The 18,680-nt window shown below is 45.6% G+C and overlaps 1 protein-coding gene across 1 annotated transcript in view; it reads left to right on the forward strand.

The window, feature by feature from the left end:
• The window catches only part of LOC144823743 (uncharacterized), a 62,100-nt gene that overhangs the window by 6,690 nt on the left and 36,730 nt on the right, over positions 1-18,680 (forward strand). The window contains exon 2 of the mRNA XM_078682524.1: positions 12,935-13,083. Coding sequence (XP_078538650.1) covers positions 13,028-13,083 — 56 coding nt within the window. The 5' untranslated portion in view covers positions 12,935-13,027. The remainder of the gene's footprint in view (positions 1-12,934; positions 13,084-18,680) is intronic.

The following is an 18,680-nucleotide window of genomic DNA, read 5'->3' on the forward strand; positions in this document are numbered from 1 at the left end:
CTATTTCATTAAAAAATTCTGACATGCAGTCTCCCAAGATGGCCACCAGAGACAAAAGAGCCCAAACATAGCCCAAATATCACCCAGATGTAGCCCAATTATAGCCCAATGACAGAATGTCCCAGAGTGTTCTAAAGAACAACTAGAGCGCTAACAGTCTTACTTATGACAAAAGTATGGCACAACAGAGCCATCTTGATTGGAATGAAGTGGTAACTCTTAAAACATTTATTTTAAAAACGAACAAAATGAGGGGGTTCATTTTGCCATAGAAAGTATGATTAGTGCTTCAGAAAGAAAAATTAGGGCACATTTTGAGTGACTTCTCAAATCCTCAACTATTTCATTAAAAGAATTCTGACATGCAGACTGAAACATGCACTTTGAATACCAGCAGCAGACTTCCCTGGTGAGCAGTAGCTTTACTACAGTGAGCTAATGAGCAACTAGAGTGCTAACATTCAGAATTTATGGCAAATGTGTGACACATCTGAATGCCTTCTTGATGGAACCAAAGTAAACAAGCATTGAAAATGCAATAGATCTCGCCCTCGTTTAAGTTAAAGCCATTCTGTTTGTAATGAGGTGGCTTTTTAGCTTTGCTTTTATTAGTGTTTTTAAAACTTTCATGTAAATAACATGCATATGTATGCATATATGTATATGTGTGCATGCATTTATATTTATATAGATGTTTATATATGTATGTATATATCAGACCCCCCAGGATATAGCGGCATGGATTAGCAAATTTAGCGGCACAAAAATGGAAATTTAGCGGCAATTTTGCGGCATTTTATTTGGCCATTTTTCCTACAACAAAGGGCTCAATAGCGTGGAGAGTGAGTAGCTGTCAAGCAGGGCATAGATCCGAGATTAGCAGAATTCTAAAAGGGTAAATAATGATAAGCCCTTAACAGTACAGTTAACATTATCCTTAATTGGTTTAAGCGATGTACTTTAATTGCATTTTGCTTTTAGCTGTTATTTATTGGTATGCATCTATTGTAAAATTCTACTCAATACTTAGCTAATTGTTTACTGCATGCGTGTTTATATAGTGCGAGCCTTGCTATAACGCAACAGAGGTACACATTAGAAAGTGTGTATACTTTAAGGCAGCATCAGAACAATAAGCGGTTCTGACCACCCCGTTTTGTAGAATTTTCTCCTGTACCGCATCAAACCCATTGTCATAGTTCATTACTTTATTCTGAATAACTTTTTTGTTTTACCTACACCATATGGCATTCAGCATTATTTATGTCTGCACCGATTTTTTCAGTCTCAAACATAAACTCATTTTCTTGGATTTTTCTCATACGAATGTGTGCGTCCCTACTCACCTTTATTAATAAAAAAAGAGTTAATTAAAATACCTAAAATGCCACGATTGGATACAGTATTTTGTTCTAAGTGTCTCAGAGGTGGAGCCATCCATTACTACCGACTGTGGTTTCATCCAACTACTTCTCTTTTAAGCCATTTTAGCAAGTAGCCTTCTTTAAGCAGCCCTTTGAAGTGTGATAATAGTTCATTTTACATGTCTGACTCCGAAGAAAGAGGATAAAGTCGCTCAGTGCTGGCTACATGCCTTCCTGTGACCTTTGACCCGGAGAACGTTTAAGGAGCAGAGGCCTGTAGATTTAAAGATGTTCCTTGACCTTTTAAAATGCAACTTTATATTTTCACATGTTGTCATTGAAATGTATCAAAGGGTGTTTTCATTAAGATTTGAAGGTTCCAGAGTTGTCACATGCCTACAGGTCTTGAAAATAACTGCTGAAATGATGTTTTCGCTGAGATCCATGTGTTTTAAGCTCCAGTTCCGTTTCCCTCTTTTCAGAGTCGGGGAAGATAAGACTCCAATAGAGTTGTGGCTTACATCGGCTGTCGTGATCGCCCGTGGTTAATTATTCCAGCCCTAGGCAGAGGGGTCAAAGAAAGGGAGAAAAACAAAGCCTCATTTACAAGTGAAAGGTCTTTTAAAGACCTGTTAAGTTCTCGGGTGCGGCTGGCAGCTAAAAACCTGACTGTCTGTGTGTCCCCGGGAAGCTGCTGACACACACGAGTGGGGAGGGGCGCACAGCCAATAAAAGGCATTGTTTGTTTTGCTGTCTCCCGGTAGAGACACGTTTTTGTAAATATCGCGGCCAATATGGTTATTATCGCGGCCATCGCTGTAGTCTGCCGATTTCGCGATTTTTTCGTGAATCGCGATAAACTGGGGGGTCTGATATATATATATATACACATACATATATATAAATGCATATGCATATATATATGTGTGCGTGTAGAGAGAGGTAGAGAGGTAGAGGTGTAGAGGTAGAGGTAGAGACTAGTAGAGAGAGAAGTAGAGAGAGGTAGAGAGGTAGAGAGTAGAGAGTGAGTAATAGAAAGTAGAGAGTGAGTAGTAGAGAGTAGCAGAGAGTGAGTAGTAGAGTGAGTAGCAGAGTGAGTAGTAGAGAGTAGTAGAGAGTAGGTAGTAGAGTGAGTAGTAGAGAGCAGTAGAGAGTGAGTAGTAAAGAGTGAGTAGTAGAGAGTAGTAGAGTGAGTAGTAGAGAGTAGTAGAGAGTGAGTAGCAGAGAGAGAATAGTAGAGAGTGAGTAGTAGAGTGAGTAGTAGAGAGAGAGTAGTAGAGAGTGAGTAGTAGAGAGTAGTAAAGAGTGAGTAGTAGAGTGAGTAGTAGAGAGTGAGTAGTAGAGAGTAGTACTAAAGAGAGTAGTAGAGAGTAGTACTAAAGAGAGTAGTAGAGAGTGAGTAGTAGAGACTAGTAGAGAGTGAGTAGAAGAGAGTAGAAGAGAGTGAGTAGTAAAGAGTGAGTAGTAGAGAGAGTAGTAGAGAGTGAGTAGTAGAGTGAGTAGTAGAGAGTAGAGAGTAGTAGAGAGATAGTAGTAGAGAGTAGTAGATAGTGAGTAGTAGGGAGTGAGTAGTAGAAAGAGAGTAGTAGAGAATGGGTAGTAGAGAGTGAGTATTAGAGAGTAGTGGAGTAGTAGAGAGTAAGTAGTAGAGAGTAGTGGACTATATTCCAAAGTTTGGCACAGCACCACTTGCACAATAAGTCCAATCAAATCATATCACTTAGAGTCCTTATTGAAGCGCTGAATTTTGGTGTATATTCAAATGCTTTTATTTTTCTTAAGTTTATGTACCACAGCCAGCTGACGCGTTTCGTTCTGTACAACAGAACTTCTTCAGGGCATTCTTATTTCCTTCAAGTTATGTCGGTATCCTGTTGTCATATAACTAGATATTTCTTCCAAATGTTAGACGAGACGTAAGTACATTCTTTTTCAAAGTGACTAGGTGTCACTTTTACCCACACAATTTGGGCAGACTTGAGTAATTTATAGCATCCTCAAAGTCAGTCTTTCATAAATTCCAAAGTATAGGACATGATAATCCAAATCCAAATGTTTCTCAAGAAAAGTCATTTTCAATCGTTCGGAATATCGCGTTTGGGCAGATATGACCGAGGGACCCCCAGTATGCAAGGGGAATTAGTCCCCCCTCTGCAAATGTGCCAGTGGGCTGCGTTGCAGAGAGGTGTAAAAAGGGGCATAGCCTCATTACACTTCTGTGCAATGCAGCCCCCTGGCGCATACTGGAGGTTCCAGGTGGGCTAGTTGGCCCCCAGGGACCCCCAGTATGCAAGGGGAATTAGTTCCCCCTCTTCAAATATGCACGGGGGCTGCGTTGCAGAGAGGTGTAAAAAAGGGTGTGGCCTCATTACACCTCTCTGCAATGCAGCCCCCTAGCGCATACTGGAGGCTCCTGGTGGGCTAGTTGGCCCAGGGACCCACAGTATGCAAGGGGAATTAGTTCCCCCTCTGCAAACGCGCCAGGGGGCTGCGTTGCAGAGAGGTGTAACAAGGGGCATAGCCTCTATACACCTCTGCAATGCAGCCCCCTGGCGCATACTGCAGTTTCAAGGTGGGCTAGTTGGCCCCCAGGGACCCCCAGTATGCAAGGGGAATTAGTTCCCCCTCTGCAAACACGCCCGGGGGCTGCGTTGCAGAGAGGTGTAAAAAGGGGCGTGGCTTCATTACACCTCTCTGCAATGCAGTCCCCTGGCGCATACTGGAGATTCCTGGTGGGCTTTCAGGTCTTATATAGTTAGGAATTCGCATTTAAAAAACCTTGCAAATTCACTGAAAAACCCATAGGTTTCATGCCTTATATAGTTAGGAATTAGCATTTAAAAAACCTTTGAAATTCACTGAAAAAACCATAGGTTTCAGGCCTTATATAGTTAGGAATTAGCATTTAAAAAACCTTTAAAATTTACTCAAAAAACTATAAGTTTTAGGGGTGTTATAGTTAGCTGGACATTTCACTCATACAAAACCATTGAAATTGCTCCTATATAGTTAGTTGTACTAACTATATTTCGCGCACCCGCAATCCACTGCTGATGATGTCACATATTACATCATTAATGACATGGTCAGTGACATCACTGATGACATCTCAAATGACATCACTGATGACATCATCCACGTGACAATCACATACACCTTTTCATACACTAGTAAAATCTTTCATCACTCTTTGTAAAATACAGAGTATCATATTTGAATCCATTGTTACAGCAATACAAGTATCTAAAAACCCACTCAGTGATTCATAGATGTATACACACATCTAATCACTTACCTGTAGATTCACTCATACATGCTGTCAATGAACAATAGAACACTATCAAAAATACTTATACACCTAAATCGATATTACACACCAGCACACATCCTATTCACATATGAAGTCATCCTACTCACTTATGCAAACAATGGATCATACTTACATATTTACTTAGCTACACACTTATACAAACACAACTTCATCTATTCATTTAGATAGTAAGTCATACTTAGTGAATTATAAAATCATTATTACAAGTATAAAGTTATCCATACAGTCACTCACACAATCATTGAGTCTTATGTATACTTATTTATATACAACAACTGACACATACACTGCCTTTTATTTTTCATGTTTGTTGGACATGTACCATTGAGAAATATATTTGCTCATCACCACACCCATAAAGATATTCACTCACCCAAACAACTGTTAGAACATGTAGTTTTAACTTCATATATCTAGTGAATCAACTATTCACACATCTTTGGGCAGTCACACACCCCACACCGAACCACACACACATTCACTCTCCCATACAAATACTCAGTTAACTAATCAAGTAACTAATATAGACTTTCACATAGCTAGTAACCAACTGGAGAACCAGTTTACACAACAACTGACAAAGTGATACAGATATTCAAACAGTTTAGTCACTATCCACTATATTTAGTGAGACACTATAAATTTCATTACAAGACCGGAGGCTACATTATGCATTATCCTTTAATAGCAACTCACACAGCCGCACTACATCATAAAGGATAACGTTCTAAAGTTAACAACAAAGGATGTAACCAGGAGATGATCTGCCTCTTTTAAAAGCGGCTCGCCAGCAGATAAGTCACTACTTTCCTTCTCTCTAATAACATCACATTTTGCTCTATTTTTTATGATAATATCTCGTGTTTTGAGGCTAATTTATGCTTGTTTCTCTCATCTGATGCTATTCTCATGCTTTGTTGCTGATACGATATCAATATGTCGTTTCTGAATTAGTCTATCTCTGTTGTGCCCTGTTCTTCCCTTCCAGGGTCTTGTTCTGCTATCCCCGGGGTGGCGCTAGTCCCCACTCCCCCCCCCCCCCCCCCCATGGACTTCCAATTTTTGGTTGTCCTTCGTTTCCATTAAGGTTCCCTCCGCCTGCGTGATTCCGCAGCGATCCCCTCACGGCCCGTCACTCGCCGCCCTGTACCGTCACTGCCTTTGGCGATCCTCCTTCGCCTCAGCCCTTCGGTTTCTCGACGATTTCCTCACCCTTTTGCTTTTCGGGGAAGAAGCCGCTTGGAGGAAGGCACCTTAGCAACGCCCGCGTTGCGTGCCTCTCCTCCCAAGCGACTTTCCTTTCCCCGGCGGCTGAGCTCGAGCGCTCCTCGGCAATTTTGCCAGTTGCTCTGCACCAGCCGCCGGAGGAACTTTCTGTTAGTCGCGCTTCGCCCCCTATCAACCAAAACGACGCCTTGGCACATATTACTCTTAAAAAAACGAATAGATTCCTAATAGAGTTAGAATAGTACCCTAGGTTCCACTACCTACCCAAAAAAAAAAAAAAACGGGAGTGGTTTCAAAACCCTTAATCACAAAATATAAATAATAATATTTTTATAATCAGATATTTTTTTTTTTTAATTCATAATAATAATTAAGTACAAAAAAAAAAAAAGGAGGAGATACAGAAAAAGAGGAGAAGCTTATTACTTACCTGCTAGTATCCCCTTCTGCCCTTTTCTACACCATGTCTGACATGGATTCTGATGACGCCACTGCTAGTTCACCGGCCCTCTTGGACGACTGTCTCAAAAAATTCCTTCAACAGGAAATTAAGTCATGTATGATATCCTCTCTCAAAGAAGTCATGCTCTCCAAAAGACCGTGTGATCCCCAGGATCCTCCCCTACACGGTAAGAGACCCAAAAAGACCAAACATTGCGAAAGCACTGCAGGCCCTAGCGCCTTTCACGGTACAGGAGGTCCTAGCACCTCGCTTTGGATGGGTGGCCACCGCGCCCCACTTGAACCTGATGTCTCTCGGGACACTACCTTGATCGGTGCCCATGGCGGCACAAATGTGTACGGTGTCCCTCGCGACACACTTTGGGATAGTGCTAACGAAAAAAGGAAGAATGTTGGTCTTGACTCCTCCTCATCCTCCTTTGATGATAATGCCTCAAAAGACCTTTCAGACGAATTCGTCTTTGACCTGGATGAGGTCCACCATGATTTTAACTCGCAACCTGACCTGGAACCCTCCTCAAAAAATATTATTCTAAATCCTGTTGGAGAGGAGATGTTCTCTCCCCTGAACATCTCTCACCCCAACAGTTCAAAATGGTTCCCGCAGGATTATGTTTCTAAATTTGTTACTCGTTGGTTGAGAAACCTTTTAGACAGAAACACCAGGAATACTATGAGATCTGAATCCCCCAGACCTACCATCAATGAGAGGGTCTGTCAAACCCCCAACCTGGATCCTAGTCTTATCAAATTCTTATTTAAACTAGGGCGAGACCCCAGAAAAGGTTTGGAGAGAGCCCTTATAGGCTGCCAAGACCGCCTCTTGGACGTCTTGGGACCCCTTGTTAGGATCCTTGATATGGCCGAACAATCCCATCTCTCCTCCACACCCTTGAATATTGATCTCGTCCGAGGATGGAGCCAAAGGGCCATCGTTCTCCTTGGCAACGCTAATTCGAGCTTAAATATTGAACGGAGGAGATCCATTTTAAACAAGATCGACCCTAAATTAGGTGATATGGCGGAGAAAGAACCCTCCCAGAACCCCAAGGGCCTTCTCTTTGGAGAGGACATAATCAAAGAAATTGGCAAATACGTTTCCACCTTTACTGCCCTTGATAGAGCCCAAAATAACCTGAGACGGGTATTCAACAACAACCTTTTTGGCCAGGCCGGTAGAAGGGGTCGCTCTTCCGGCCGAGGCAACCAACGACCCTATTCATCCTTCAGAGGAACAGCAAGGGGCTTCTACCCCCCGAGACAACCCTTCTTTCCCCAGAGAGGAAGAGGTCCGAGAAACCGTGGTTCAAGAGGTCGAGGTACTCCCAACACCTCCAACTCTACAAGTAAGTACTACTCCTCCTTCTTCTTTCCCTCCCATAGTGGGGGGCAGATTAAAACAGTTCTATCATGTTTGGGACTCAATTACCCAAGACCCATGGGTTCTGGAAACCGTCTTGGGCTTCAGGATAGATTTCTTTCAGATTCCCTTCCAATCACATTTACCCAGACACTTTGCCCTTCCGGAAGATCAACAAATGATCGTGGAGGAAGAAATCATCTCCATGCTCAAAAAAGACGCAATTGTGGAAGTCCCTTGGTCCGATGCAAGGTTCATAAGCACACTATTTCTTGTTCAGAAAAAGGACAAGGGTTGGAGACCCGTTATAAACCTCAGAGAAGTCAACAAATTCCTAGTTTATCGTCACTTCAAAATGGAGGGTATCCACCTCCTGAGGGATCTCCTTCTCGAAGGAGACTGGCTGGTCAAATTAGACCTGAAAGACGCCTACTTCACCATCCCTATGTACAAGGATCATCAACCTTTCCTTCAATTTGCTTGGAAAGAACGTCTTTACCAGTTCCAAGCTCTTCCCTTCGGCCTCTCTTCTGCCCCTTGGTGTTTTACCAAGATCATGAAGTGTGTCGTTACAATCCTAAGAGAGAGGGGTATCCGCCTCATCATTTACCTGGACGATATTCTTATCATGTCCCAATCCCACTCAGACCTCCTAAGAGATCTAGAAACTTCCATGAACTTAATAGAGAGTCTGGGATTCATCATCAACAGAGAGAAATCCATTCTCTCTCCCTGCAAAATTATAGAGTTCCTCAGTTTCACCCTAGACACCCTGAAATGCCTTCTCCTTCTCCCTGCCAAGAAGATTGCCAAGATACGGAAGGAGATCAGATCCGTGTTGAAACAAGACTCCTTAACTCTCCGCGAACTAGCCAGACTTCTTGGGCTCCTTTCTTCTTCCATCCAGGCTATTTTTCCTGGTCCCCTGAACTACCGCGCGCTTCAGAGAATAAATAGGAAAGCCCTCAATTCGGGTCTGTGGTATGGGGACCTTGTATCTCTAGACCCAGATGCCAGGGCAGAGCTCTTTTGGTGGCTGGAGAACTTATACGCCTGGAACGGCAAAGCTATCTTCGGCTCATCCCCGGATTTTGTCCTAGAATCAGATGCCAGCCTTCATGGCTGGGGTGCTCGCTTGGGAGACCAGAACACCGGCGGGGTTTGGACCCTGTCGGAATCCTCTCAACACATACATTTTCTGGAATTGACGGCCGGTCTATACGCCCTTATGAGCTTCAAACATTCCATCCAAGGGAGATCCGTTGTTCTGAAAATGGACAACATTTCCGCCGTGGCCTATATCAATCGCCTTGGTGGGACAAGGTCCACAGATCTCTCCGACCTTGCCAGGAAACTTTGGATGTTCTGTATGGAACACAAGATTTCCCTCAGGGCGGAGTACCTTCCCGGGAAATCGAATATTTCTGCAGACTGGAATTCGAGATTCCTCATAGACTTCTCGGACTGGAAACTCGATGTGAGCGTATTCAATTCCCTCTTCCACTTTTGGGGTCCCATGGACGTGGACTTATTTGCCAGCAGGCTTACCTTCCAACTTCCCAACTATTTCAGTTGGATGCCGGACCCGGGCGCTCTTGCCGTGAACGCGTTTCTCCAACCTTGGTCCGACTTCCTGGGTTATGCCTTCCCTCCTTTCGCCATGATTCAGAGGGTTCTTCAGAAGGTCAGATTGGAACAATGCCTTCTGATCCTAATAACTCCCTTTTGGCCGTCCCAGGCATGGTTCCCGACAGCCCTGGAACTAGCGTGCGACATTCCCTTTCTGATCCCAGCCTCCCCAGGTCTGGTCTCAAACGCAGACGGCGAAGATCATCACCTTATTCTCGAGGGGAATTTGAACCTTCTTGCCTGGAAGGTGTCAGGCAATCTAACGAGCTGTCTGGACTTTCGTCAACAGCTCTCTCTCTCCTCGGAGAATCCTGGGCCCCTGGAACACACCTTAGATACAACAACATTTGGAAGAAATGGTTTCATTGGTGCCTGGAAAGGAGTTTGGATCCCGTGGAGACTCCTGTCGTGAATATCGTAAATTTCCTGGTCGAACAATTCGACAGAGGCCTCTCCTATCGCTCTATTAATTGCTTCAGATCCACAATTTCTGCCGGTCATTCTCCTATCAACGGTAAGTCGGTAGGTAAAAATCCTATTATTTGCAGGGTCCTCAAGAGTATAAGACTAAGAAGACCCCCTAGACCGAAATACCAGACCCTTTGGGACGTCAAGTCTATTTTAGACCTCTTTTGCTCTTGGCCTGATAATTCTTCCCTTAATAGAAAGTTCCTCTCCTTTAAGCTAGCCACGCTCTTATGTTTAATCTCTTGTAGGAGAGTATCCGACATCAGAAGTTTAGACATCTCAAATAGATGTTATGATATGTTTGGGGTCAAGTTTGAATTGCTAAGAAGAACTAAAACCATGTCAGATTTTATATTTTATCCTCGTTTTGATAGTTTTCCTAAACTGTGTGTGGTTGCTTGTATGAAAGAATACGACGCTAGGATGTCTCTCCTACGTCCTCATGATGCAAATCAACTTTTAGTTTCTTTTGTGAAACCTTTCAAACCTGTTTCTTCCACCTCCATTGCTAGATGGGTTAAATCTACCATGAAACTCGCTGGTATACACCTCTCCAAGTTCCAAGCACATTCTATCAGAGGAGCTATGGCCAGTAAGTCCTTTTGGTCAGGTGGTAAGTTGGATGATATCCTGAGAGCTGCTGACTGGTCAAATGCCAATACCTTTGCTCGTCATTACTGCAAGCCTAGCGAGCATATGTCTGAAGTGGTCCTTCGGGGCTACGAACATGCATAATGTAGCCTCCGGTCTTGTAATGAAATTGCGATTCTCCTATTAACATGACCAGAGAATCTGGATTTCATTAAAGACTCGGAGGCTGACATTATCCCTCCCTCCTCCCTTTTACAACCTTTGGGATGTCCTTTATGATCTTATTACATCTTTGTTATATTGTTCGTGATCTTATTGATTGCTGCAATTGTTCTTTATCTATTATTATGCCTATGTGACAAGATAGCTCTTAGGCTCTTGGTTCTTATTCATCTCTTTTTTTCAGGCAATTCCGTTTGACCGGCTGACCCTGGACATGCTGAAATTTCTTCCATGATGTTCTTCAAGTTTCCTGTTCTCTCAACCTATGAAGTTCGCTCCTTTCCCGGATCTCTCTGTTTTTGAAGTTCTTCCTGCTGCGATTCTTTTAAAAGAGGCAGATCATCTCCTGGTTACATCCTTTGTTGTTAACTCTAGAACGTTATCCTTTATGATGTAGTGCGGCTGTGTGAGTTGCTATTAAAGGATAATGCATAATGTCAGCCTCCGAGTCTTTAATGAAATCCCGATTCTCTGGTCATGTTAATAGGAGAATCGCAATTGGTCAAGTAAACAGTCAATTACACTGCTACTAAATCCTCCATCCAAATATTTATTTTTATATATCCACTCATTCTTCAATTAAAATTGCTATATATATAATGCATATTTAAATAACGAAGCAAACCACATTCACTGGATGATGTCATCAGTGATGTCATTTAAGATGTCATCAGTGATGTCACTGACCATGTCATGAATGATGTAATATGTGACCTCATCAGCAGTGGATTGCCGGTGCGCGAAATATAGTTAGTACAACTAACTATATAGGAGCAATTTCAATGGTTTTGTATGAGTGAAATGTCCAGCTAACTATAACACCCCTAAAACTTATAGTTTTTTGAGTGAATTTTAAAGGTTTTTTAAATGCTAATTCCTAACTATATAAGGCCTGAAACCTATGGTTTTTTCAGTGAATTTCAAAGGTTTTTTAAATGCTAATTCCTAACTATATAAGGCCTGAAACCTATGGTTTTTTCAGTGGATATATATATATATATATATATATATATATATATATATATATATATATATATATATATGGAATATTTGGCAAGAACCTGTTTGGGTTATGGTATCCTGTGTTTCTGACCTCGTCCTAATATTAGATTGCAATTGATGGCTATCTGACTGTGGTATGAATAGTGAGTTACACCATTTGCATGTTCAGCAATTCACAAAGAAATGATAGTTTATTGTATGGACTGATGTATAGAAAACCTGCAGTGCTCAATGAAGTTGTGTTCCCTCTACCAGCATCATGGCTGGCAACAGAAAGTGTTGATTTAATTTGTATATATATTGTTTCTAATTTGTAGAAATATACGAAGTTCTTGCTTATGTATATCCCTGAAGCCCTGAAGACATCTTGAGTGGATGAAACACTTTGGCTATTATCAAATTTTAATGTTATAAGAAGATTGAGAAAATAAAGCATGGATTATGACATGCATTTTGGTCTATTTCTTAAATTCTTCAAATAAGGATGAATGGTGGACATTGCTTAATGTTACGAGAATATGGATGTACTCCGACTACTGCTACATATATTGAGACTGATTGAGTACTTTGAGTGTTGAGTAATATTTCATTTGATCCTAGAGTCCTGCTAGGGTGTATATTGTGGCTGATCTCTCTTATTGGTGCACCTTTCGCATTCTTTTGTGATTACTTGTTTTGTTATGACAAAAGGGAATAGTGATAGGTGCAGCTTTCTTGTGTTGCCACAGCCACTGATTTACAATGATTTGCTTATTGGTTGTAAGATGATCAGCAGAATAATGACTTAGAGATGGATGTGGGGTGAGGAAGGGATTGGTAATGAAGGGCAAGGGCATGTTGTACTTTCTTTTAGAAATTCGGGGACTGTTTGGAGGATGGTGATAGACACAAGGCAAATAGTGATTGCATAAACAATTTCCAAGTTCCATAACTATTGTTTTCCAAACTATCCCCCTCCCCCGAATGGCCAACACAGCTTAGTTCAGAAACAGACCAGCAGAAAGAGGCACAGAAAAAGAGGACAGATGGAAACAATGAAAACAGCTGGGAAGAAAGACTAAGGGAAAGCGACAAAGACTTCTGACAAACTTATACAATCATAAAAAAGCTACCCAAGGAGAGAGAAAGAGAATCACATTAGTGCTTCAAAGTAAATACAATGTTAAATTAGTGTTTTACTGCAACTGAACTTCAAGTGCTGTCTCTCAGTGTCTTCTGGTGTTATTTTGGTTAGTTATCTCTGCTTACCTGAAGATATGTTTTTGTTTTTTTGTATAGCTTTTTAGGCCATTATACGATTGTCTCAAAGCCCAGCGACTCCGAAAGAAAACATGAGCAAGGAGAGAGGGAAAAGGGACAAAAGGCATAGAGATGAGGAAGGAGCCTAGAAATTGGTATATCTCTGGAAAGCCTGCAGTGCTTTATAAGTAAGGAAAAACAATGGGTCGCATGAAAGATGAGGAGATGGAAGGTTGTTGTGGTGTCAGTAAGAAGAATCAGATGGTGACAGAGCTTTGTAAATCGTGCAATACTATTAAATATACACTAAGGTGGGCCAGAGAGTGTCCCATTGAGGCAGGAAACTGCCCAGCTGCTCCTCAGTATATAAAGACGGGCTTCTCATAAGCCTCCTCTTAATAGCAACCTTTTACTGTGCGCCCACCACTGGAAGTGTTGAAGGAAGACTTCAACCATTAAAGTAAAAGATTTTAGGTCTTCTATAGTTGTTTAAGTGGTGCAAGGGAGAGGGTCAGGTTAGCAGGAGGGGTAGTGCAAATTGCTCTTGTTTATCCAAAACCTCATTCTCAATGTAGCCCACATCATTGATGTAAGAAGCCAGACTACCACTGCTTTTACAAGTACATTATGTTTCTACTGAGCATGACACCAAGAAGTTATATCTCATAATCCCTTTGCTCCCACTCAAGGATTCCAATTAAATAATGACTTCTAAAACATTATGTAAAAAACTGACAGACTTAAGTCAAAGTATTAATTCTCCATGAACTGGTGCAAAATGTTCTCAGAAAGTATTGCCATTCAATTTTCTCATGTTATTAATGCTCATGTATGTGATGCACATGTATGTGTTGGTTCTGTGCTTTTATGGACTATGCATGACTAACATACACACATACCAAACTTGACGTGATCTCACACACTTGTATTCACAAATGAGCAACAGAGGGAAAAGAAGACCTGGTCGCCCTCCACTCATCAAACATCAACACAACCAAACCAGGTTTCTAAGGCGCTTTTTATTTCATCAACGTGTGTGAATTACTGCCATTTGCTAAGTTATGCTACTCTATTTTATATATATTCTTATAGTAGTCACACTACGTGTAGTCGCCTTACTCTTTTTATATAAAAAAAACTATTTTTACAGAAGACAGTCCTCCAATAACAGGAATTCTTCAAACTAGCCTGATGTAAACCCCGCAATCACAAACTGTGAAAAATAATACAAAAATTGTGAAAAAGACAAAATGCTTATCTTAATTCCGGCACTCAAGTACGCCTGGGGTTTTGGCCATACATAGTCACTGAGCACTATCCACCTGTGTGCCTTCTTAGTAAGAATTGCTTTATCGTCTAAAACTGATAGCATAGATGTTGTTTTTCTCACTGTCAGGGATTGTAATCTCAATATGCTCTTCCAGATGGATGAACTCAAGCTGGACAGCCTAAAGCAAATAAGGCTAGCAAACAGAAAGCAAGCACCTGTGAGAGGATGTGGTCTGGCGACTAGATTGCTGACTTTCGAGCTGGAAAACCAAAGTTCGAGCCTCAGGGTCGGGTCCACATCCTGTGATTCTGGACAAATAATTTAATCTCCCCTACCTACCCCAAAAAATTATAATAATAAAAAAATGAATGTGTGTCCTTGTGTAACGTAACCAGTGCTCATGTAAAGCGCTCCAATACCTTGGGTCGAGTTTGCGCTATTTAAATCTGCAACAAAAAAAACACAATCCTAAAAGCCAATGGTCGGCACGGGAAGCTTTCTGAATGCCCACAAGAAAATGGTTAGCAAGACAACAGCTGTCAGCAGACATGCCAACCCTCCCGGTTCAGGCGGGAGACTACCGATTTCAAGCCTAGTCTCCTGCTTCCCGATTCCTGCAAGCAAAACCCCAGTTCCTCGGAGGTTTCAGCTGACAGGACTTGGTATTGTGTAACGTGCTAATTGTTCCAGCGATAGTCAGAGTGGCGATGCAGGGGCTCTAAAAGTGGTGAAAAACAAACCAATCAATCAATCAATCAATCAATCACAGACATTTATAGAGCGCGCTACTTACCCGGAGGGTCTCAAGGCGCTTGGGGGGGGGGGGGGGTGTGCTGCTACTGCTCGAAAAGCCAGGTCTTGAGCTTCTTCCTGAAGGAGAGGTGGTCTTGGGTCATGCGCAGGTCGGGAGGTAGGAGAAGGACCTTCCTCCTGTTGTCGTTCTTCGGATGCGGGGGCGGCGGCGAGGGCGTGACTGGATGATCGGAGGTGGCGTTTGGGAGCGTAGAAGTTGATGCGGTTGTTGAGGTAGCTCGGGCCTTGATCGTGTAGGGCTTTGTGTGCGTGGGTGAGGAGACGGAAGGTGATTCTCTTGTTGACGGGGAGCCAATGCAGGTCTTTCAGGTGTCCGGAGATGTGACTGTGTCGTGGGATGTCGAGGATGAGTCTGGCTGAGGCGTTCTGCGGTGGTTCCGGCGTAGAGGGCGTTGCCGTAGTCCAGTCGGCTGGTGACGAGGGCCTGGGTGACCGTCTTCCTGGTCTCGGTGGGGATCCACCGGAAGATCTTCCGTAGCATGCGCAGGATGTTGAAGCATGACGAGGAGACGGCGTTGACTTGTCTGGTCATGGTGAGGGAGGAGTCCAAGATGAATCCCAGGTAGCGTGCGTGGTCTGTCGGTTTGGGTGCGGTGCCCAGGGCGGGGGGCCACCAGGAGTCGTCCCAGGCGGAGGGTGAGGAACCCAGGATGAGGACTTCCGTCTTGTCTGAGTTCAGTTTCAGGCGGCTAGTCGTCATCCACTCGGCTACGTCTTTCATCCCTTCGTGAAGGTTGGCTCTGGCGGCGGCGGGGTCGTTGGTCAGGGAGAGGATCAGCTGGGTGTCGTCAGCGTAGGAGATGATGTTGAGGTTGTGTTGGCGTGCGATGGCCGCGAGGGGGCTCATGTAGACGTTGAAGAGGGTGGGGCTCAGCGAGGATCCTTGAGGGACGCCGCAGATGACTTCGGTGGCCTCTGACTTGTACGGTGGTAGGCGGACTCTCTGTGTTCTTCCGTCGAGGAAGGAGATGATCCATTCCAGAGCCTTCTCCTGGATTCCGACGTTGCTGAGGCGCTGCACTAGGGTGCGGTGGCAGACAGTGTCGAATGCAGCGGAGAGGTCTAGGAGGATGAGGGCCGCTGTTTCTCCGTTGTCCATCAGGGCTCGGATGTCATCGGTGGCAGCGATGAGGGCGGTCTCGGTGCTGTGGTTGGCTCGGAAGCCAGACTGTGAGGGGTCGAGGGATCCATTCGTCTCGAAGGCGGCCAGCTGTTTGTTGACGGTCTTCTCGATGACTTTGGCTGGGAACGGGAGGAGCGAGATGGGGCGGTAATTCTTGAGTTCGGTGGGGTCCGCTGTAGGTTTCTTTAGCAGGGCGCTGAGTTCGGCGTGCTTCCAGCTCTCTGGGAAGGTGGCGGTGTCAAAGGAGGTGTTGATGATGTCCCGCAGGTGGGGTGCGATGACAGCGTCGGCCTTGTTGAAGACGTGGTGAGGGCAGGGGTCGGTTGGAGATCCGGAGTGGATGGAGTTCATCATGCGGATGGTGTCTTCGGTGCTGATCGGAGTCCAGGCGCGGATGGTGGTGGTGGGCGGTGGTTCGGTCGTGGCGTGCGTCGGTAGATCGCCGAAGCTGTTGTGAATGTCCGCGATCTTGTTGTGGAAGTAGGAGGCGAGGGAGTTGCAGAGGTCTTGCGAAGGGGTGATGTCGTTGTTTCCGGCGTTGGGGTTGGAGAGCTCTTTCACGATGTTGAAGAGTTCCTTGCAGTTGTGTGCGTTGTTGTCCAGCCGGTCCTTGAAGGCAGTTTTCTTGGTGCCGCGGATCAGTTGGTGGTGTTTCCGGGTGGCAAGCTTGAGGGTGGTCATGTTGTCCGGTGTTGGTTCCCTTCTCCAGGCTTTCTCGAGGGCTCGGCAATTCTTCTTGGAACTCTTGAGTTCGTCGGTGAACCATGGGGCCTTCTTGTTGCTGGGTCTGCTGGGCGGGGTCCTCAGTGGGGCGAGTTCGTCCGCGCAGCTGCTGATCCACTTCGTGAGGTTGTCGGCGGCCTGGCTGGGGTTCGCTGAGCTGGCGGGAGGGTGCTGGCTTAGGGAGGCGGCGAGCTGGTCGGCTGTGATCTTGTTCCAGCTTCTTCGAGCAACCTGTTGCTGGTGGTGGTGGATCGTCGTTTTTCTGAAGGTGAAGTGGACGCAGCTGTGGTCCGTCCAGTGGAGTCCCGTGGCGTGGCTGAAGGCGATGTCTTTGCTGGATGAGAAGACGGCGTCAAGTGTGTGTCCGGCGAGGTGGGTGGGGGTGGACACCAGCTGCTTGAGTCCGAGGTTGTCGAGGTTGTCGAGCAGGGTGATGGTGTTGCGGTCGTTGTTGTTCTCCGGGTGGAAGTTGAGGTCCCCCAGGAGGATGTAGTCAGCGGAGAGGAGGGCGTGTGGGCTGATGAAGTCGGCGATGTCCTCGCTGAATTGTGTGCGTGGTCCCGGGGGTCGGTAGATCAGGGTGCCTCTGAGGGTGGTGTTCGGGTCGGTGTGGATCTGGAAGTGCAGGTGTTCGGCGGTTGTCAGGGTGTCGTCGGTGTTGGTCGTGATGTGGATGGTGTCCCTGTGGATGATGGCGATGCCTCCTCCCGTCTGTTTGACGCGGTCTCTGCGGGTGATCTTGTATCCCTCTGGGATGGCGATGTCGGGTGCTGAGGAGTCGTTCATCCAGGTTTCCGTGAGGAAGGCAACGTCAGGAGCTGTGGTGTCGAGGAGGTTCCAGAGTTCGATGGCGTGTCTGTGGACGGAGCGGGTGTTGAGCAGGATGCACTTGAGGTGGTTGCTGCTGGTGCTCGGCTTGGCGGGTGCTGGTGCGAGGCAGGTCCGGATGCAGGTGAACTTGCAGGCGTGGCAGCTGAAGGGTCCGTGGGTGTGCTTCGGAGTGGCTTGGTAGCATCCAGGGATCCCGCCGGTGTTGAGTGCGATGAGTTCGGTAGCGTTGTAGGACAGTCGGGTCGTCTTCCGTCGGTGGGGGCCAGGGGTCCTGGCGCTGGGCGCGGTCCGGTCGCGGACGGGCGCAGACGGGCTTACCTTTGGCGTGCCTTCGGCGCGCCCGCTGCGCGTGACCGCTGCGGGTGACCGCTGCGCGTTCGCACGGTCGCCATATATGGCGAAGTGCGAGGGAGGGCGGAGCAGCTGGGAGGCGGGAGCGGGGAGGGTACAGAAAGAAAAAGGGGGCGTGGTTAGCGGCGGTGGCGGGAAGCGGGGAGCGGGTAGGGAGGAGACCGGGGGGGAGCGAGAAACAGGCGACAAAAACAATTATACAAATTCACAAAGCAATACAAATGAGCAAAATAGCTCTACAAGCAGAGGGGGACACAGCAAAAGAACGGCTGCAGGTCAGGCGAGCACAGCGCTACACCGTGGGAGACCCCGCCGCTCGGTGGCAGGGCGCGTGGTCACACGGCGGCAGCCGGGGCAGCGAGGCAGGCAGGCGGGAAGCACACGCAGCAGCTGGTGGCCGTGCGGCGCGGGGGGTGTCCTAAAGTAGGACACACTCACCTGCGTCGCACGGTCGCCATATATGGCCAAGTGCGAGGGAGGGCGGAGCAGCTGGGAGGCGGGAGTGGGGAGGGTACAGAAAGAAAAAGGGGGCGTGGTTAGCGGCGGGAAGCGGGTGGGGAGGAGACCGGGGGGGAGCGAGAAACAGGCGACAAAAACAATTATACAAATTCACAAAGCAATACAAATGAGCAAAATAGCTCTACAAGCAGAGGGGGACACAGCAAAAGAACGGC

The sequence above is a fragment of the Lissotriton helveticus genome, chromosome 3_1 (assembly GCF_964261635.1).
Source record: "Lissotriton helveticus chromosome 3_1, aLisHel1.1, whole genome shotgun sequence".
NCBI lineage: Eukaryota > Metazoa > Chordata > Amphibia > Caudata > Salamandridae > Lissotriton > Lissotriton helveticus.